The sequence below is a fragment of the Oncorhynchus tshawytscha genome, linkage group LG16, assembly GCF_018296145.1.
Source record: "Oncorhynchus tshawytscha isolate Ot180627B linkage group LG16, Otsh_v2.0, whole genome shotgun sequence".
Lineage (NCBI taxonomy): Eukaryota > Metazoa > Chordata > Actinopteri > Salmoniformes > Salmonidae > Oncorhynchus > Oncorhynchus tshawytscha.
The window spans coordinates 81,634,232-81,656,579 of record NC_056444.1 but is presented as its reverse complement, the minus strand read 5'-3'; the positions used below and the strand labels follow the sequence as shown (position 1 = coordinate 81,656,579).

The 22,348-nt window shown below is 42.9% G+C and overlaps 1 protein-coding gene across 1 annotated transcript in view; it reads left to right on the top strand.

The window, feature by feature from the left end:
- Nucleotides 1-4,952: 4,952 nt before the first annotated feature.
- Nucleotides 4,953-22,348, top strand: part of LOC112235433 (sortilin) — a 36,232-nt gene continuing 18,836 nt past the window's right edge. Inside the window, exons 1-7 of the mRNA XM_042299762.1 lie at nucleotides 4,953-5,502; nucleotides 14,974-15,033; nucleotides 15,657-15,730; nucleotides 15,842-15,944; nucleotides 16,196-16,357; nucleotides 18,118-18,191; nucleotides 21,074-21,123. Of these exons, the coding sequence (XP_042155696.1) occupies nucleotides 5,239-5,502; nucleotides 14,974-15,033; nucleotides 15,657-15,730; nucleotides 15,842-15,944; nucleotides 16,196-16,357; nucleotides 18,118-18,191; nucleotides 21,074-21,123 (787 nt within the window). The 5' untranslated portion in view covers nucleotides 4,953-5,238. The remainder of the gene's footprint in view (nucleotides 5,503-14,973; nucleotides 15,034-15,656; nucleotides 15,731-15,841; nucleotides 15,945-16,195; nucleotides 16,358-18,117; nucleotides 18,192-21,073; nucleotides 21,124-22,348) is intronic.

Below are 22,348 nucleotides of genomic sequence, written 5' to 3'. Positions count from 1 at the left end.
AGAATGTCTTCCATCGGGCTCGACGTTCCGCTCTCTGACTCAGCATTCTGAAACTCTGGACGGCTCTAGAATGTCTTCCATCGGGCTCGACGTTCCGCTGCCTGACTCAGCATTCTGAAACTCTGGACGGCTCTAGAATGTCTTCCATCGGGCTCGACGTTCCGCTGCCTGACTCAGCATTCTGAAACTCTGGACGGCTCTAGAATGTCTTCCATCGGGCTCGACGTTCCGCTGCCTGACTCAGCATTCTGAAACTCTGGACGACTCTAGAATGTCTTCCATCGGGCTCGACGTTCCGCTCTCTGACTCAGCATTCTGAAATTCTGGACGACTCTAGAATGTCTTCCATCGGGCTCGACGTTCCGCTCTCTGACTCAGCATTCTGAAACTCTGGACGGCTCTAGAATGTCTTCCATCGGGCTCGACGTTCCGCTGCCTGACTCAGCATTCTGAAACTCTGGATGGCTCTAGAATGTCTTCCATCGGGCTCGACGTTCCGCTCTCTGACTCAGCATTCTGAAACTCTGGACGACTCTAGAATGTCTTCCATCGGGCTCGACGTTCCGCTGCCTGACTCAGCATTCTGAAACTCTGGACGGCTCTAGAATGTCTTCCATCGGGCTCGACGTTCCGCTCTCTGACTCAGCATTCTGAAATTCTGGACGACTCTAGAATGTCTTCCATCGGGCTCGACGTTCCGCTCTCTGACTCAGCATTCTGAAACTCTGGACGGCTCTAGAATGTCTTCCATCGGGCTCGACGTTCCGCTGCCTGACTCAGCATTCTGAAACTCTGGACGACTCTAGAATGTCTTCCATCGGGCTCGACGTTCCGCTCTCTGACTCAGCATTCTGAAACTCTGGACGACTCTAGAATGTCTTCCATCGGGCTCGACGTTCCGCTGCCTGACTCAGCATTCTGAAACTCTGGACGACTCTAGAATGTCTTCCATCGGGCTCGACGTTCCGCTCTCTGACTCAGCATTCTGAAACTCTGGACGACTCTAGAATGTCTTCCATCGGGCTCGACGTTCCGCTCTCTGACTCAGCATTCTGAAACTCTGGACGGCTCTAGAATGTCTTCCATCGGGCTCGACGTTCCGCTCTCTGACTCAGCATTCTGAAACTCTGGACGGCTCTAGAATGTCTTCCATCGGGCTCGACGTTCCGCTCTCTGACTCAGCATTCTGAAACTCTGGACGACTCTAGAATGTCTTCCATCGGGCTCGACGTTCCGCTGCCTGACTCAGCATTCTGAAACTCTGGACGGCTCTAGAATGTCTTCCATCGGGCTCGACGTTCCGCTGCCTGACTCAGCATTCTGAAACTCTGGACGGCTCTAGAATGTCTTCCATCGGGCTCGACGTTCCGCTGCCTGACTCAGCATTCTGAAACTCTGGACGGCTCTAGAATGTCTTCCATCGGGCTCGACGTTCCGCTGCCTGACTCAGCATTCTGAAACTCTGGACGACTCTAGAATGTCTTCCATCGGGCTCGACGTTCCGCTCTCTGACTCAGCATTCTGAAATTCTGGACGACTCTAGAATGTCTTCCATCGGGCTCGACGTTCCGCTCTCTGACTCAGCATTCTGAAACTCTGGACGGCTCTAGAATGTCTTCCATCGGGCTCGACGTTCCGCTGCCTGACTCAGCATTCTGAAACTCTGGACGGCTCTAGAATGTCTTCCATCGGGCTCGACGTTCCGCTCTCTGACTCAGCATTCTGAAACTCTGGACGACTCTAGAATGTCTTCCATCGGGCTCGACGTTCCGCTGCCTGACTCAGCATTCTGAAACTCTGGACGGCTCTAGAATGTCTTCCATCGGGCTCGACGTTCCGCTGCCTGACTCAGCATTCTGAAACTCTGGACGGCTCTAGAATGTCTTCCATCGGGCTCGACGTTCCGCTGCCTGACTCAGCATTCTGAAACTCTGGACGGCTCTAGAATGTCTTCCATCGGGCTCGACGTTCCGCTGCCTGACTCAGCATTCTGAAACTCTGGACGGCTCTAGAATGTCTTCCATCGGGCTCGACGTTCCGCTGCCTGACTCAGCATTCTGAAACTCTGGACGACTCTAGAATGTCTTCCATCGGGCTCGACGTTCCGCTCTCTGACTCAGCATTTGAAACTCTGGACGGACTCTAGAATGTCTTCCATCGGGCTCGACGTTCCGCTGCCTGACTCAGCATTCTGAAACTCTGGACGACTCTAGAATGTCTTCCATCGGGCTCGACGTTCCGCTCTCTGACTCAGCATTCTGAAACTCTGGACGACTCTAGAATGTCTTCCATCGGGCTCGACGTTCCGCTCTCTGACTCAGCATTCTAAAACTCTGACTCAGCATTCTGAAACTCTAGAATGTCTTCCATCGGGCTCGACGTTCCGCTCTCTGACTCAGCATTCTGAAACCAGCTGAAACTCTGGACGGCTCTCGAATGTCTTCCATCGGGCTCGACGTTCCGCTCTCTGACTCAGCATTCTGAAACTCTGGACGACTCTAGAATGTCTTCCATCGGGCTCGACGTTCCGCTGCCTGGGAAGATGGATAGGTGTTGGTGAAGATCCCGTGGTTGTGGTGGTCACTGAATTTTAAAGCCAGCTGGCTGGCGAGAGACTCCAGTCCTTTCTTTCTCTCCAACACCACATGATGTCCAGTCATGGGTTCACCCTGGCACAAGGGGTGTCTCATCACATGGCACATTTAAAATCTGGTTCTGACCCACTCCATCTCGTAAAATGAATTAAATCTAATTTAAGGTTGCGTACGGTGAACAAATGACGCTCTTATGTGAGTTATTTCAGGAACAAACAGGAGAGCATAGTAGGGTCAAATAGGCAAGGTTTAACTTTTGATCTGAATGACCCACCCTTGCCAGCACCTCTATCAATTTAGCCTATGGAATGATGTAAGGAACAGGCGTATGGACAGGCAGCCCATTAGACAGGCAAGTGGCCAGACAGACAGATAGACCGACAGTGCAGGCGAGTGGCCAGACAGACAGACAGACCGACAGTGCAGGCGAGTGGCCAGACAGACAGACAGACCGACAGGGCAGGCGAGTGGCCAGACAGACAGACCAATAGGGCAGGCGAGTGGCCAGACAGAGTGGCAGACAGACAGACAGACAGACAGACCGACAGACAGGGCAGGCAAGTGGCCAGACAGACAGAGACAGGACTGACAGGGCAGGCGAGTGGCAGACAGACAGACAGACAGACCGACAGGGCAGGCGAGTGGCCAGACAGACAGACAGGCCAGACAGACAGACAGACAGGGCAGGCGAGTGGCCAGACAGACAGACAGACCGACAGGGCAGGCGATAGGCCAGACAGACAGACCAACAAGGCAGGCGAGTGTCCAGACAGACCGACAGGACAGGTGAGTGGCCAGACAGACAGACAGACAGGGCTGGCAAGTGGCCAGACAGACAGACAGACCGACAGTACAGGACAGGCGAGTGACCAGACAGACAGACCGACAGGGCAGGCGAGTGGCCAGACAGACAGACAAACAGACAGACCGACAGGACAGGCGAGTGGCCAGACAGACCGACAGGACAGACAGACAGTGGCCAGGACACAGACAGACAGACAGACCGACAGGACAGGCGAGTGACCAGACAGACAGACCGACAGGGCAGGCGAGTGGCCAGACAGACAGACAGACCGACAGTACAGGACAGGCGAGTGACCAGACAGACAGACCGACAGGGCAGGCGAGTGGCCAGACAGACAGACAGACAGACAGACCGACAGGGCAGGCCTGTTTGCTGTTTTACTGAGGGTTTATTCAAGCTGAGTATATCTGATAATCTCTGGCTATGTCCAAATGTTCATCCTCTCTCAGCCTGTCACTCATCATGGGGCGGCAGGGTAGCCGTTCTGCCCCTGAACAGGCAGTTAACCCACTGTTCCTAGGCTGTCATTGAAAATAAGAATTTGTTCTTAACTGACTTGCCTAGTTAAATAAAGGTTAAAAAAAAATGCCATGGGCTCTACACTCTTTTGATCTGTGGAAGGCACGTGCCACACCTGTGTTGTTGTTTAAAAATGCCGAACCATTGAAGCATTTGAGAAGGGGATAATGATACAATAATTTTGGTTATGTTGTTGTTGAGAGCCTTGGATTCTATTTGACTACTTTCACTTGGTTCAGTTTGGAAACATCAAAGGCAAGGATATTAACATGACCTTTACAATTTTTCTCAACCATCCCTTTTAATTAATTTATCGATTTCAGTCCCCCCATATGTTTACTACTACACCCACTGATCCAACATGGTCACATGAACTACACCTGATATCTAAAGAGCCTGACACAACTAGGCTGGCTATGCCATCATATAAACTACACCTGATATCTAAAGAGCCTGACACAACTAGGCTGGCTATGCCATCATATAAACTACACCTGATATCTAAAGAGCCTGACACAACTAGGCTGGCTATGCCATCATATAAACTACACCTGATATCTAAAGAGCCTGACACAACTAGGCTGGCTATGCCATCATATAAACTACACCTGATATCTAAAGAGCCTGACACAACTAGGCTGGCTATGCCATCATATAAACTACACCTGATATCTAAAGAGCCTGACACAACTAGGCTGGCTATGCCATTACATAAACTTGTTTTCTCATGTTTATTTTTCTCATGTTTTGCTTATAAACATGTATTCCTATTGATGTATATTTAATTTGATAATTGTACATATTCGGAATCATACATATTAACAAATATTGATCAAGCTCACTGAAGGGAGAAATCATTCCATAATATAATAGCTGTCCTGCCCTCAACCAAGCATGGCAAAGCTATTGTGAGGTGGGATGTGCTATTGAGGTCTTAACCAATCAGAAGACGAATTTCTCGTGTCAAACACAGCAAAAGCCAATCACAGTGGGCTGTCTGCAAAGGGCTATCCAATATCAATGCCATTGACACAATTTCTGGCCAAGCAGTTGCACGGTGGACAATTGGACGTAATGCATCTCGGCAAATTAATGCGCCTGATTTGTTTTTAGAAACGGAGTTTATGACGGGTCGGTGGAGAGGATACAGAGCCGCAGTAGGCTACCATTCGCTGTCAGGGATACTGGTTTTTTGTTGATGTCATCGGTAGCCGTGTTCGAACCGGAGCGACCGTCAATTTATAGTCAGGATTACTAGAATAACAAAATAAAGCCTACAATAAAAAAGTAGCTAGGTTTTTTTTTGTGCGCACAGTGAGTATGGGAATTCTAACGCACTGTGTTTTACTTTTTTTATTCCAGCATTTGACGTCCGCTTATGATTTTAAAGAAGGACTAGATAACGGACAGTATGCATTTGTGAAAGATCCTAGTTTGAATATCGAAAAGAGATCTGCAGATGTAGAATTATTCCAGTTTGACTCTGAATCATCCGAACACATTCGGAGCAGGAGAAGCGCTGATCAAGGGGACTGTAAAAGTCTCCAGGGATTCGACACCAAGTTGACTAACAACACCCACACCGTAAGTTAACCCTGCAGGTCCGGTTTGACTTCTCTTCTCACCGGTATAATAGGCTAATGTTCTGCAGGTGACACGTTACCTGAACAATTATCCTCACAATAAGAAAATTACTTGGGTTTTAACAGTACAGCTGATTTTTTTAAGACCGTTAACATGCAACTCACCACACATGATCTATTCGCCAGCTTCTTGCATGAGACCAATCTGTCATGTTTCACAGCTCACTCAATTGTAGTCAAGCCAGTTGATACTGACACAAGTAGGCTACTGTATTTAAAGATTACTTCAACCCCATACAGAGCAGGATTACGGGTTAATATTCAGTTTAGCATCTCTGTAGCTAATTGTTTAAGGGTACCTGTAAGTCATTTATCAAGTTGAATCTTTAGTGAGTTTCGCATCCAGTTGGTCTGTAATACAGTTGTAATACAGTAGGTATAGGTATACAATGATCAATTCTAATGGTGTATCTTGCCCTAACTGCATTGAGGCCATTATCTAGTCAGTCTAGTGTATGTACACACATACTTAGAGGGGGGTCCCGAAAATATTGACACCCTTGATGAACAATAATGTGTCAAATTTATAATTAAAATACTGAGCTATTGTATGCTCAAATCTTTGGGGGAAATTGTTATTTTATACTAATTCAATTGCTCAGAGAAAGAGGTATTGTTTAACAAGTCAGTTTTTTTTTTCTCTCCAAAAGGTAGGGGTCAAATTTATTGACACCCCTAAAGATTCTTCTGTAATAAAGTAGTCCAAAGTGTAGTACTTTGGCCCCGTATTTCTAGCACTCAATGATGACATCAAGCTTGTGAATCTACAAACTTGTTGGATGCATTTGCAGTTTTGTTTTGGTTGTGTTTCAGAAATTTGTGCTTGCTTAGCAATGAATGGTAATAATGTATCGTGACATTTGTTTGAGTCACTATTTTTCCTTAATAATGGTAGCATCCACATTAATGTAGAAGTGTTTAGACGAATTTGTAGAGTCCTAATCTTGATGTAGTAATTGCGTGCTAGGAATATGGGACCAAATACTAAACTTTTGACTACTTTATTTATAAGAATCTTTAAGCGTGTCAATAATTTGGACCCCTACCTTTTTTACTTTTTAAACAAAATTGTATTAGTATAATATAATATAATTTCCACATTGATTTGAGCATACAATAGCTTAGCATTTGAATTGTTTATTTTATACAGTCATTATTTGCTTATCTTTATCAAAGGGTGTCAATAATTTCAGACCCTGCTGTATGTGTCTCTCACCTGTTCTCTAGTGGTTAGGAGTCTGACCTATATTTCCTCCTAGGAATGATGATGCTGCTGTCCATACTAGGCCTGGCCTAACTGCCTGCTTTTCATTTTTCTGCTTCAGTGTGTACAGAGGGGGAAATTAGCATTATTTTACAATAAGAGAACCGGTGAAACCTAGTGTTTGTTTGGCAATTTAGGTGACTCATAGAATTCTGCTACCTATACTTCTGACTAGGCCTGGCCTGACTTCTTAGTGTTTGTGATCTGCCTCCGTGTGTCTGGAGGCCTATGGGTGGTTTTAAAAAGGCAATCTGGTTTTTCATGAAGTTCTATTGCCTGTGTGTATAGAGGAAGTGTTTCATTGTAAGGGAAGAGTGTGTGTGCGTGCGTGCGTGCAGTTGTTTGGCAATTAGGTTACAAGATACACACATGCAAGGTGTTTCTGCATTTGAGAGCACATTCTTAACATTTAGACTATACAGTAGAACAGAGGCATCATGGGCTAAACTCATATGTTCTTGACTATACATTCTTAACATTTAGACTATACAGTAGAACAGAGGCATCATGGGCTAGACTCATATGTTCTTGACTATACATTCTTAACATTTAGACTATACAGTATTTAGACTATACAGTAGAACAGAGGCATCATGGGCTAGACTCAGTAGAACAGAGGCATCATGGGCTAGACTCATATGTTCTTGACTATACATTCTTAACATTTAGACTATACAGTAGAACAGAGGCATCATGGGCTAGACTCATATGTTCTTGACTATACATTCTTAACATTTAGACTATACAGTAGAACAGAGGCATCATGGGCTAGACTCATATGTTCTTGACTATACATTCTTAACATTTAGACTATGCAGTAGGCCTATACTGTAGACAGAAGTGATTTTAAAATTGGGAGTATATTATGAAGTTCTTGCCACTCATAGCCTGGTTCCTCTCTAGGTTTCTTCCTAGGTTCTGGCCTTTCTAGGGAGTTTTTCCTAGCACCCGTGCTTCAACACCTGCATTGCTTGCTGTTTGGGGTTTTAGGCTGGGTTTCTGTACAGCACTTTGTGACATCAGCTGATGTAAGAAGGACTTTATAAATACATTTGACTGACTGTCTTTCTTAATGATGTTGTCCTCAACCACTGTGCTCTAACTAAGGACATAGTGTAATTTAGGATCACCAGATGTCTTTTGGAGGCAGGGTTATCTTACTATCCGGCTGTGTCAACACTGGATAGATAGACCAGCTTAACAACGTCCTACCCAATGCATCCGCATTCTACTCCGCAAACAAACAGCATACCCACAGACAACTCGTTGAGTTAGTTCGTAGTTCCTGCTAAGAATTTGTGTATGTCAAGTTCTTGATGTCCTTGTAGCAAGTAGCAACAAATTGCATTTAGTATAAACATTTAGTTGGAATTAGTACCTTTTTATTTATAATATGTTCTTCTAAATAATACGTTCCTCCTATGTCTGACTGTGTATGATGTCATGATAATTACATCAGCCAGCTCGACATGCGTCAGAGGAGGAGGACTAAAGACTCCGAATGGCACGCCAGGACCTGAGGGAAAAGAGCAGTGTCACCACCTCTGACACTGGTTTTCTGTAAACAAATCTGTGCACCAAGATGCAAATTTACTGTTGGAGAAAAATACCCTTTTATAATATAACCATATTAATTGTTGCCATGTGGCATAGACTACTACAGTTTAGCAGAGGTGTTTTTAGGACTTCCACATGGGGATTTTCCTTTAGCAGGGTCCACTTGTGGTAAATTCAATTGATTGGACATGATTTGGAAAGGCAAAAACCAAGCCATGAGGTCAAAGGTATTGTCTGTAGAGTTCCGAGACAGGATTGTGTCAAAGCACAGATCACAAAACATTTCTGCAGCATTGAAGGTCCCCAAGAACACAGTGGCCTCCATCATTCTTAAATGGAACAAGTTTGGAACCACCAAGAAGAGCAAGTTAGGTGCCTAGAGCTGGCCTCCCGGCAAAACTGTGCAAGCGGGGAGAAGGGCCTTGGTCAGGGAGGTGACCAAGAATACGATGGTCACTCTGACAGAGCTCCAGAGTTCCTCTGTGGAGATGGGAGAACTTTCCAGAAGGACAACCATCTCTGCAGCACTCCACCAATTAGGCCTTTATGGTAGAGTGGCCAGACAGAAGCAACTCACCAGTATTGGCACATGGAGTTTCTAAAAGGCACCTAAAGACTCTCAGACCATGAGATCCTTGATGAAAACTTGCTCCAGAGCTCTCAGGCTGGGGCGAAGGTTCACCTTCCAACAGGACAACGACCCTAAGCACACAGCCAACACAACACAGAAGTGGCTTCGGGGCAAGTCTCTGTATGTCCTTGAGTGGCCCAGCCAGAGCCCGGGCTTGAACCCGATCTAACATCTCTGGAGAGACCTGAAAATCGCTGTGCAGCGACATTCCCCATCCAACCTGATAGAGCTTGAGAGGATCTGCAGAGAAGAATGAGAAACTCCCCAAGTACAGGTGTGCCAAGCGTGTCGTGTAATGTAACAATGTGTAAAAAGAGCCAAGGTGCATTGATGCTGTTCAGACAGCTTGTGGCATCACAACACCCATTTAAGACACTTTGTGGCTTCTCCTTAGTTTTGGCAGAAACCTGTATGTGCTTCTGATAACTTAATCCCCCCCAAAAATATCATCTGTGGTTGAATTAAAATATTTATCTTTGACCTATTTCCCCCCCCTATTTTCTATATTTTGTAGAATAACCGTGAAGACCTCCAAACTATGAAATAACACATGGGATCATGTAGTAACCCAGAAAGTGTAAACAAATCAAGATATATTTTAGAATTGAGATTCTTCAGTAGCCACCCTTTGCCTTGACAGCTTTGCAATGACAAAACTGCACATTATAGTGGCCTTTTATTGTCTGCAGCACGAGGTGTACATTTGAGAGGGATAAGCTAATGAAACATGGGACCAACACTTTACATATTGCGTTTTATATTTTTGTTCAGTATATAAATGGATAAACCCATTGACGTCACACCATTCATTCCTATGACTCAATGGCGCATTTGAAATCAAGGAAGTAGATTTTTACCAACAAAGATGGCATCTCGTGGAGAATATTTTCAATACATAACATGCCCAGTTTTGAGCTAGTCCAGGAAGTGACGAGGAAGACTAGCTCAGTGTTGCCCCCCCCCCCCTCTCATTGAGGATATCAAGTTGAAGGCCAACCTGGGTACTGAAGGCTGCCGGGAGTAACTAAATTATCCTTAACTTCTTCTGTGTGTTTATAAAAAATAATAATAATAATAATCAGGACATCTTGTGTAATAGAAGCAAGTACTCGTTCCATGATTGATTGTCTTAGAAAAAAATGTATTTATACAAATGTCGTCAATTACCGATTCACTATAATGGTGATCCTGCTTTCTGGATTCAATGAGAGGGGCAGTTCTCCCCTGTGTCCAATATACTGATGTTTGGGTACCGTACAGTAGAGCTCTGCTACCCGACATTATACATTGGGTTATGGCCAGGTAGGTCCTAGGGTACGTGTAGATCATCACAAAAATGTTGAAGTTGGGCCATTTTGCACATGCTCAGTCATATCTGACTAAGCTCATTTAGTAGGTGCTCTTATCCAGAGCAGTAGTGATTTGCAAGCATTTTCATTGATACTGGTCCCCCCTGTGGGACTCAATCCCACAACCCTGACATTGCAAGAGCCAATGCTCTACAAACTGAGCTACACAGGACCACAGTAAAGTTCTTCAACCTCGTCAAATATAAAACTGGAGAGATTATTTTATAAAAAAATAATAATGAGCTTTGAGTTTTGTCCTTAGTTTTATAATGATAAGTAGCTAACACCTACCTGTTCTCTCATGTCTTCATTTATTTATTTAGATTTAAATTTTATTTAACTAGGTAAGTCAATTAAGAACAAATTCTTATTTTACAATGATGGCCTACCAGAAGGTAAAAGGCCTCCTGCGTAGACGGGGACTGGGATTAAAAATGTAGGGCAAAACACACGTCACACAAGACACCACAACACAACGTAAAGACCTACAGTAAGACAACAGCAGCATGGCAGCAACACATGAAAACACAGCATAGTAGCAGCACAACATGACAACAACATGGTAGCAACACAACATTACAACAACATTGTAGGTGTAGGTTCTGTTCCAGATGTATTTGAACCCGGGTCTGGTTTCTAGACCCAGCTGTAGGACTGTTTTAGGTGTCGGTTCTGTTCCAGATGTATTTGAACCCGGGTCTGGTTTCTAGACCCAGCTGTAGGACTGTTTTAGGTGTCGGTTCTGTTCCAGATGTATTTGAACCCGGGTCTGGTTTCTAGACCCAGCTGTAGGACTGTTTTAGGTGTCGGTTCTGTTCCAGATGTATTTGAACCCGGGTCTGGTTTCTAGACCCAGCTGTAGGACTGTTTTAGGTGTCGGTTCTGTTCCAGATGTATTTGAACCCGGGTCTGGTTTCTAGACCCAGCTGTAGGACTGTTTTAGGTGTCGGTTCTGTTCCAAACCAGTACAGGGCTACTGACCGCAGTCTGGGCCTAATCTATGGATGAGTAGAGTAGCCGCTTACATTTACACAAATTGAACAGACATTCTTACTCAGAGAGTGCACACATGTGTTGCTACCATGCTGTGTTGTCATGTTATGTTGTCTTAGGTCTCTCTTTATGTAGTGTTGTGTTGTCTCTCTTTATGTTGTGTTGTGTTGTCTCTCTTTATGTTGTGTTGTCTCTCTTTATGTTGTGTTGTCTCTCTTTATGTAGTGTTGTCTCTCTTTATGTAGTGTTGTGTTGTCTCTCTTTATGTTGTGTTGTCTCTCTTTATGTTGTGTTGTCTCTCTGTGTTGTGTTGTGTTGTCTCTCTTTGTGTAGTGTTGTGTTGTCTTAGGTCTCTCTTTATGTAGTGTTGTGTTGTCTCTTTATGTAGTGTTGTGTTGTCTCTCTTTATGTTGTGTTGTCTCTCTTTATGTAGTGTTGTCTTGTCTCTCTTTATGTAGTGTTGTGTAGTCTCTCTTTATGTAGTGTTGTCTCTCTTTATGTAGTGTTGTCTCTCTTTATGTAGTGTTGTCTCTCTTTATGTAGTGTTGTCTCTCTTTATGTAGTGTTGTCTCTCTTTATGTAGTGTTGTCTCTCTTTATGTAGTGATGTCTCTCTTTATGTAGTGTTGTGTTGTCTCTCTTTATGTAGTGTAGTGGTGTCTCTCTTTATGTAGTGTTGTGTAGTCTCTCTTTATGTAGTGTTGTGTAGTCTCTCTTTATGTAGTCTTGTCTCTCTTTATGTAGTGTTGTCTCTCTTTATGTAGTGTTGTGTTGTCTCTCTTTATGTAGTGTTGTCTTGTCTCTCTTTATGTAGTGTTGTGTAGTCTCTCTTTATGTAGTGTTGTGTAGTCTCTCTTTATGTAGTGTTGTCTCTCTTTATGTAGTGTTGTGTTGTTGTCTTAGGTCTCTCTTTATGTAGTGTTGTGTTGTCTCTCTTTATGTAGTGTTGTCTTGTCTCTTTATGTAGTGTTGTCTTGTCTCTCTTTATGTAGTGTTGTCTTGTCTCTCTTTATGTAGTGTTGTGTTGTCTCTCTTTATGTAGTGTTGTCTCTCTTTATGTAGTGTTGTCTCTCTTTATGTAGTGTTGTGTTGTGTTGTCTCTCTTTATGTAGTGTTGTCTCTCTTTATGTAGTGTTGTCTCTCTTTATGTAGTGTTGTGTAGTCTCTCTTTATGTAGTGTTGTGTAGTCTCTCTTTATGTAGTGTTGTGTAGTCTCTCTTTATGTAGTGTTGTCTCTCTTTATGTAGTGTTGTCTTGTCTCTCTTTATGTAGTGTTGTGTTGTTGTCTTAGGTCTCTCTTTATGTAGTGTTGTCTTAGGTCTCTCTTTATGTAGTGTTGTCTTGTCTCTCTTTATGTAGTGTTGTCTTGTCTCTCTTTATGTTGTGTTGTCTCTCTTTATGTAGTGTTGTGTTGTCTCTCTTTATGTAGTGTTGTGTAGTCTCTCTTTATGTAGTGTTGTTAGTCTCTCTTTATTAGTGTTGTGTTGTTGTCTTAGGTCTCTCTTTATGTAGTGTTGTCTTGTCTTGTCTCTCTTTATGTAGTGTTGTCTCTCTTTATGTTGTGTTGTCTCTCTTTATGTAGTGTTGTGTAGTGTTGTCTCTCTTTATGTAGTGTTGTCTCTCTTTATTAGTGTTGTGTTCTCTCTTTATGTAGTGTAGTGTTGTCTCTTTATGTAGTGTAGTGTTGTCTTAGGTCTCTCTTTATGTAGTGTTGTCTTGTCTCTCTTTATGTAGTGTTGTCTTGTCTCTCTTTATGTTGTGTTGTCTCTCTTTATGTAGTGTTGTGTTGTCTCTCTTTGTGTAATGTTGTGTTGTCTCTCTTTATGTTGTGTTGTCTCTCTGTGTGTAATGTTGTGTTGTCTCTCTTTGTGTAATGTTGTGTTGTCTCTCTTTATGTAATGTTGTGTTGTCTCTCTTTATGTAGTGTTGTGTTGTCTCTTTATGTAGTGTTGTGTTGTCTCTCTTTATGTTGTGTTGTCTCTCTTTATGTTGTGTTGTCTCTTTATGTTGTGTTGTCTCTCTTTATGTTGTGTTGTCTTTATGTTGTGTTGTCTCTTTATGTAGTGTTGTCTTGTCTCTCTTTATGTAGTGTTGTCTTGTCTTTATGTAGTGTTGTCTTGTCTCTCTTTATGTAGTGTTGTCTTGTCTTTATTAGTGTTGTCTTGTCTCTCTTTATGTAGTGTTGTCTTGTCTCTCTTTATGTAGTGTTGTCTTGTCTCTCTTTATGTAGTGTTGTGTTGTCTCTCTTTTGTAGTGTTGTCTTGTCTCTCTTTATGTAGTGTTGTCTTGTCTCTCTTTATGTAGTCTTGTCTCTCTTTATGTTGTGTTGTCTCTCTGTGTGTAATGTTGTGTTGTCTCTCTTTGTGTAATGTTGTGTTGTCTCTCTTTATGTAATGTTGTGTTGTCTCTCTTTGTGTAGTGTTGTGTTGTCTCTCTTTATGTAGTGTTGTGTTGTCTCTTTATGTAGTGTAGTGTTGTCTCTTTATGTAGTGTAGTGTTGTCTTAGGTCTCTCTTTATGTAGTGTTGTCTTAGGTCTCTCTTTATGTAGTGTTGTGTTGTCTCTTATGTAGTGTTGTCTTAGGTCTCTTTATGTAGTGTTGTCTCTCTTTATGTAGTGATGTGTTGTCTCTTTATGTTGTGTTGTGTTGTCTCTTTATGTAGTGTTGTGTTGTCTCTTTATGTAGTGTTGTGTTGTCTCTTTATGTAGTGTTGTGTTGTCTCTTTATGTAGTGTTGTGTTGTCTCTTTATGTAGTGTTGTGTTGTCTCTCTTTATGTAGTGTTGTCTCTCTTTATGTTGTGTTGTGTTGTCTCTCTTTATGTAGTGTTGTCTCTCTTGTTGTGATGTGTTTTTCCTAATATTTATATTGTATTAATTTTTTAAATCCCAGACCCCCGTCTCTGCAGGAGGCCTTTTTTCCTTCTTGGTTAGGCCGTCGGGGCAAATAATACGAATTTCTTCTTAACTGACTTGCCTAGTTAAATAAAGGTTAAATAAAATACATGTTCATACTGGTCCCTCGTGGGAATTGAACCCACAACCCTGGTGTTACAAGCACCATGCTCTACCAACTGATCCTTGATGAGATTGAGGGTTCTTTTTTTTTAAAGTGGGTTATTCAGGCCAACAGGACCAACACGCTTGTGTGTGTACAGGGCAAAATGGAAAGTATTTCAATCAATGTAATTTATGTCACTTAGTTTTAAATGTTGTATGACATCGTCCCACCCATGAACTGTTATTGAAGACTTCATGACATTTTTTTAACCTTTATTTAACTAGGCAAGTCAGTTAAGAACAAATTCTTATTTTCAATGACCGCCTAGGAACAGTGGGTTATCTGGAGCTACTTGTATGTGAATACTTTTAGGTATGTGGACACTTTAAAATCAGATTAGGGGAATTACTTTATTGCATTATCCTTTATTACTATATGAGGCCTACATTATCAGATCCACTGCTGCTAATATTAAAGATCAGGTATGAATGAAACCATTTCTGGATGACTCACACACTGCGTGAGTAATGTGACTTCTTACCTCTGTACATGATGTTGTGATGGATATCAGTCTGTGAACAATAACCAGAACATGTCTGCTTTTCTCTCTTTTCCTCTCAGTATTCCTTCAATGACCTGAGTGGGTCCGTGTCACTGGCCTGGGTTGGAGACGCCACCGGGGTGAGTTTTACTATGTTCCATTCTGTCCCTGTTACGTACCGACCGATACAACTATAAATGATCGTTATGTCAAACCGGGCTCTCAAACTTATAGATGGAATATAAGTATAATATAATTATCCTTACGGGCGCTCTATACCAGTCCTTACGGGCGCTCTATACCAGTCCTTACGGGCGCTCTATACCAGTCCTTACAGGGCGCTCTATACCAGTCCTTACGGGCGCTCTATACCAGTCCTTACGGGCGCTCTATACCAGTCCTTACGGGCGCTCTATACCAGTCCTTACGGGGCTCTATACCAGTCCTATACCAGTCCTTACGGGCGCTACCTATACCAGTCCTTACGGGCGCTCTATACCAGTCCTTACGGGCGCTCTATACCAGTCCTTACGGGCGCTCTATACCAGTCCTTACGGGCGCTCTATACCAGTCCTCACGGGCGCTCTATACCAGTCCTCCTCACGGGCGCTCTATACCAGTCCTCACGGGGCGCTCCATACCAGTCCTCACGGGCGCTCCATACCAGTCCTCACGGGCGCTCTATACCAGTCCTTACGGGCGCTCTATACCAGTCCTCACGGGCGCTCTATACTAGTCCTAAAGCTAGACTTTTTCTGTACAGGTCATCCTGGCTTTGACAACATTCCAGGTTCCATTCTTCATGTTGAGATTCGCCCAGTCTAAACTCTATCGAAGGTAAGAACAGACTGATTCATCACCAGTTGTGTCAAAGATTTTCTGTGGTAAAATATAGCCAGATATTATTTGAGCTGATGAGTTGTTGAATATTTAAGTTTGCTTCCTCAGTGAGAACTATGGGAAGTCGTTCCAGGATGTCACAAACCTCATCAACAACACTTTCATCAGGACAGAGTTCGGGATCGCCATCGGACCAGAGAACTCTGGGAAGGTAAGATGCCTTTTTAGAACCTGTGAACTATCTTATGTGTTGATGGCATGTTCTAGAAGAATGGCAACACTTTACTGAAAGACTGCAGGTATAACTTTGTTTGTTTTCTAAGCATGTATAAACCTTTACTGTCACGTATCAAAGCTTATAATATGTTATATCTCCCTAGTGTATCAAAAGACGCGTGATGTTGTAGACCACTGTTCAATGGGACATATCATCATTTGGTTTGCCTGTCCTGCTCCTCTCAGGTGATCCTGACAGGTGATGTGTCTGGCAGCCTGGGATCTCGTATCTTTATCTCCAGAGACTTTGGGAACAGCTTTGAGCAGCAGGACCTTCCCTTCAACCCCCTGATGCAGATCACATACAACCCCAGAGATGCCAACGTTCTCCTGGTTATCGGCAACACTGTGAGTCTGGGGGAGGGAGAGGGGGTCAGGGGGCGTGTGGAGGGTGAGAAGTACTACAAAGTGTTCTTACTTCTCCTAAAACCCAGACCCATCGACACACATAACTCATCAGTACTTTTACAACACCAGTGGTCTAGTCAGCCTTATCATTTACCTCTCAGGGTTGATAGGAGCAGTTCCGATCCGCTCTGTCTAAATCACTTTATTTTAGAGCTATATTGAAATGTTTTTTTTACAGAATAAATATGAGAAACATATACATGAGTGTGGTAGCAAGTGAATGGGAACAGTTTGGAGATCATGGGAAAAGTTGAGGACACAACAGTTCACCTGACTCAAGACTGAATACAAACATTACACTTTATTTTGGGGGAGGATTTTACATTTACTGTACTTTTTACTGCATTTGTTGATATAGAAATCTGAAAATTGTCTAAATATACATTCATTAGCATGATAAGAATGTCTGGATAATGTGGGGTAGGTGCAACATAAGGATGTGCGTGTGACCACAAATGTTTCTGTAGAAGGTACAGCACAAGACCAAAAATATGACAATGGTTTCAGTGAGAGGGCTAACACCTCTCCAAAGTGTGCACAGTTCCTAAGCTAATTCAAGTCTTCAACTATTAGGTACTTTTTGGCGCTCTCCTAGCTGTGCCGTTGAGGAACTAGAGCAAGTACACTTGTCTTTGTTTTGTTTGGAACACAGCCCTGCTTCCCAGCCATCACACAATTACTGTTGTTGTTTACGCAATCCAAAAATGGTCTCTTTTTTTAAATAAATCTCAATCTGGGACAGGTTGTCATGATATGAAAGCTTGATCTATTGCCAACATGATTTGATTAAGTTGTAAAATATGATCTTAGAGTGTTAGGCTTTTTACAGGGTAATTCAGAACAAAATAGACCGTAATGTTGATGCACATAGAAAAGAGGTTATGCATTCAGGTGTGTTTCCCACTGCAAATGTTCTTCACAATAAACCCTGGGCACATTCTGTTCGGAACAACTCCTGGCACATTCTGTTCGGAACAACCCCAGGCACATTCTGTTCGGAACAACCCCAGGCACATTCTGTTCGGAACAACCCCTGGCGCATTCTGTTCGGAACAACCCTGGCGCATTCTGTTCGGAACAACTCCTGGCGCATTCTGTTCGGAACAACTCCTGGCGCATTCTGTTCGGAACAACTCCAGGCGCATTCTGTTCGGAACAACTCCAGGCGCATTCTGGGCGCATTCTGTTCGGAACAACCCTGGCGCATTCTGCATTCTGTCGGAACAACTCCTGGCGCATTCCGAACAACCCTGGCGCATTCTGTTCGGAACAACCCCGGGCGCATTCTGTTCGGAACAACCCCGGGCGCATTCTGTTCGGAACAACCCCGGGCGCATTCTGTTCGGAACAACCCCGGGCGCATTCTGTTCGGAACAACCCCGGGCGCATTCTGCATTCTGTTCGGAACAACCCCGGGCGCATTCTGAACAACCCCGGGCGCATTCGGAACAACCCCGGGCGCATTCTGTTCGGAACAACCCCGGGCGCATTCTGTTCGGAACAACCCCGGGCGCATTCTGTTCGGAACAACCCCGGGCACATTCTGCATTCAGCCTCCCGATCACGGCCGGTTGTGACACCCTGGGATCAAACCCTGGTCTGTAGTGACGCCTCAAGCACTGCGATGCATTGCCTTAGACCGCTGCGCCACTCGGGAGGCCCAAATGATGTATTTTTAATACCTTTTAACCCCTTTACAGAACGAGCTCTGGCTGTCAGAGGACTTTGGAGAGAACTGGAGGAAGATCCATGACATGGTGTGTCTGTTGAAATGGTAAGAGACTACAAGATATATATATATATATATCAAAGAGACATCAACTCTGTGTAAAGATATATAGCAAAGAGACATCAACTCTGTGTAAAGATATATAGCAAAGAGACATCAACTCTGTGTAAAGATATATAGCAAAGAGACATCAACTCTGTGTAAAGATATATAGCAAAGAGACATCAACTCTGTGTAAAGATATATAGCAAAGAGACATCAACTCTGTGTAAAGATATATAGCAAAGAGACATCAACTCTGTGTAAAGATATATAGCAAAGAGACATCAACTCTGTGTAAAGATATATAGCAAAGAGACATCAACTCTGTGTAAAGATATATAGCAAAGAGACATCAACTCTGTGTAAAGATATATAGCAAAGAGACATCAACTCTGTGTAAAGATATATAGCAAAGAGACATCAACTCTGTGTAAAGATATATAGCAAAGAGACATCAACTCTGTGTAAAGATATATAGCAAAGAGACATCAACTCTAAAGATATATGTAAAGATATATAGCAAAGAGACATCAACTCTGTGTAAAGATATATAGCAAAGAGACATCAACTCTGTGTAAAGATATATAGCAAAGAGACATCAACTCTGTGTAAAGATATATAGCAAAGAGACATCAACTCTGTGTAAAGATATATAGCAAAGAGACATCAACTCTGTGTAAAGATATATAGCAAAGAGACATCAACTCTGTGTAAAGATATATAGCAAAGAGACATCAACTCTGTGTAAAGATATATAGCAAAGAGAACTTTGGGTAAAGATATAGTACTAGAGTAGCAGAAGAACCCATCCTTACATGGCTGCCCACAGGGTAAGAGTTTGTAAAAGTTAGGAACTATTAGCAGCCAGTTATCCCATTGCTCATGGTCTGTTTTGAGTTCCTATAATGACCACTGTTGTTATGTAGACTGAACTGTACGTTCATTCCCTCTCTTAACTATAGCTCAGTCCCTGTGGTTGATTTGGTGGAATTATATTAGCTTGACTTCTGCTCCCTCGGGCAGCTAGCTGATTAGTTATAGATGTTGAATAAACCCATAGAATTTGAATACTAAAATGGATATGAACCTTCTTATGAGGGTTCAAAGGTCAGATATATTGGTCAGGGAGATGGTCGACCACGTTTTGCCAGTGCTGTGCTAAGATATCTGCACTGTATGTACGTTAGCTAGAGGAATGAGTCCATAAATATTTCTAACTAACTGCCAATACGCCAATATTCCATTCTAACAATGTAGTCAATACACAGCCGTACACTGGCTCGACTCAGTTTATGACAGGATTTAGACTGGCAGGTAGCCAGTATGGTCAGGTAGTCTGGAGGTTCGCGCATTGGGCCAGTAACTGAAAGGTTGCTGGATTGAAAACCCGAGTCAACAAAGTGAAAGATCTGTCGGTGTGCCCTTGTGCAAGGCACTTAACCCTAATTTGTTTCAGGGGTGCCATACTACTATGGCTGACCCTGTAAAACAACACATTTCACTGTAACAAATATATATATATATTTTGTATGAAGTTGTAAATCCAACAAGTACTGATATTGTGTCATATAATAACACTTGCAGCTTTCCAAGAAAACACAATCTGAGACATTTATGGTCTGTTAACATATATTTTTTTAGAGGCTATTTATATAGAAAATGTGTTTAATTCTATGACAATATCCTAGTTTGACTATAATTCCATGACACAATTTGCGATACATCTCATGCCTTACTTTTATTGTCCTGCATCAGTAAAAGCAGGAAGTGCATCACCAATGCCTCTACTGCCATTCAATCCAATTTGACTGGTTTTGGATTTCTCCCTGACCAAGATGGCTGCCATTTTCACCCATTTATGGAACTTTGAGGGTTTAGTCCCTCTAGTCATTTAATAGGATCTCTATGAATAAACCTATCAGCTAGCTGATTCGTTATTAGATGTAATATGTTGAATAAACATACTAAATAAACATCAATATTGCCCCGACTGTTATCAGGGCACCATACACACCGTAAAACACACACTGTAAAAGCAGGCAGTAAACTGGAATTGCAATTATGTTAGTGTTTGACTATGTGTTCTCTGGGCCAAGCCCTACCCCGCACAGGCTCTATTTCCTGGTTCTGCCTGCATTGTGATGAAAGGGCGTCAGTAGTAGCTGTTGAGTGTTTGTTTACCCTCGCTGGATCCCTTTCTAGCGCTGCGACACCCAGAGCGTCACAAGTAATGTACAGTACACACACACACACACACAGCGATATCACACCACCCAGCCTCTTCTCCCAGTCCCTAAAGACCTCAACTTGATAGAAACACAGGAATATAGGTCAAACTTAACTATGGCATGACAAGACTTTCTGAAGACAAACACAGAAAAGTAGATATTTGAGAAGGGCTTGGCTGTACAGTATGTACTGTATGTGCGAGGGAATGTGTGATTAAACTGTAACCACGACGATAACGTAAGTCACCAAGGTCCTTTTAGGACAACAGGATCAGCTGTTTGTCTCTACAGCCTGTCTCAACTTCCATCAGATCTCCAGCTGTACCAGTGTGTCCCAAACTATATCAGTCCAGTATACATTGAAAACAGTGATCTTGGTGTTGTACTAGCAACTAAACTTGTTTGGATAAAGCGGCAGGTAGCCTAATGGTTAGAGCGTTGGGCCAGTAACCAAAAGGTTGCTGGATCGAATCCCCAAGTGGACAAGGTAAAAAAAATCTGTCATTCTGAACAAGGACGTTAACCCACTGTTCCCCGGTAGGCTGTCATTGTAAATAAGAATTTGTTCTTAACTGACTTGCCTAGTTACATTTAAAAATAAATGTTTACAAAGGCTAGTAATGTGTGGTGACAGCTTGTCGTCTTCTCTGTTTCCAGGGGGATGGACAGTAACATATTCTTCACCACCAGCCTCAATGGATCCTGCAGTAAGTGACACCGACACCCATTCAATAGCTAATAAATTCTAGAATGTCTCTATATTCATAATAGTCTCTCTAGTCGTTGTAGTCTCTAGTCATTGTAGTCTCTAGTCATTGTAGTCTCTAGTCGTTGTAGTCTCTCTAGTCGTTGTTTTCTCTCGTTGTTGTAGTCTCTCTAGTCATTGTAGTCTAGTCGCTGTAGTCTCTCTAGTCATTGTAGTCTCTCTAGTCGTTGTAGTCTCTCTAGTCGTTGTTTTCTCTCGTTGTTGTAGTCTCTCTAGTCATTGTAGTCTAGTCGCTGTAGTCTCTCTAGTCATTGTAGTCTCTCTAGTCGTTGTAGTCTCTCTAGTCGTTGTAGTCTCTAGTCGTTGTAGTCTCTCTAGTCGTTGTAGTCTAGTCGCTGTAGTCTCTTTAGTCGTTGTAGTCTCTAGTCTTTGTAGTCTCTAGTCGTTGTAGTCTCTAGTCATTGTAGTCTCTCTCGTCGTTGTTTTCTCTCGTCGTTGTAATCTCTCTAGTCGTTGTAGTCTAGTCGCTGTAGTCTCTCTAGTCGCTGTAGTCTCTCTAGTCGTTGTAGTCTCTCTAGTCGTTGTAGTCTCTCTAGTCGTTGTAGTCTCTCTAGTCGTTGTTTCTCTAGTCGTTGTAGTCTCTAGTCGTTGTAGTCTCTCTAGTCATTGTAGTCTCTAGTCGTTGTAGTCTCTCTAGTCGTTGTAGTCTAGTCGTGTAGTCTCTAGTCGCTGTAGTCTCTAGTCGTTGTAGTCTCTAGTCATTGTAGTCTCTCTCGTCGTTGTTTTCTCTCGTCGTTGTAATCTCTCTAGTCGTTGTAGTCTAGTCGCTGTAGTCTCTCTAGTCGCTGTAGTCTCTCTAGTCGTTGTAGTCTCTCTAGTCGTTGTAGTCTAGTCGCTGTATCTCTATAGTCGTTGTAGTCTAGTCGTTATAGTCTCTAGTTGTTGTAGTCTAGTCATTTTAGTCTATAGTCATTGTAGTCTCTCTAGTCGTTGTAGTCTCTAGGTGTTGTAGTCTAGTCGTTGTAGTCTCTAGGTGTTGTAGTCTAGTCGTTGTAGTCTCTAGTCGTTGTAGTCTCTCTAGTCGTTGTAGTCTAGTCGTTGTAGTCTCTCTAGTCGTTGTAGTCTCTATAGCCTCTTGTGACAGACTGTCATAAATAGTTAATGTGTTTCTGGATTGCAAGATAAATATATTGACATCTAACTTTAAGAATAGATAAGGAGAACAT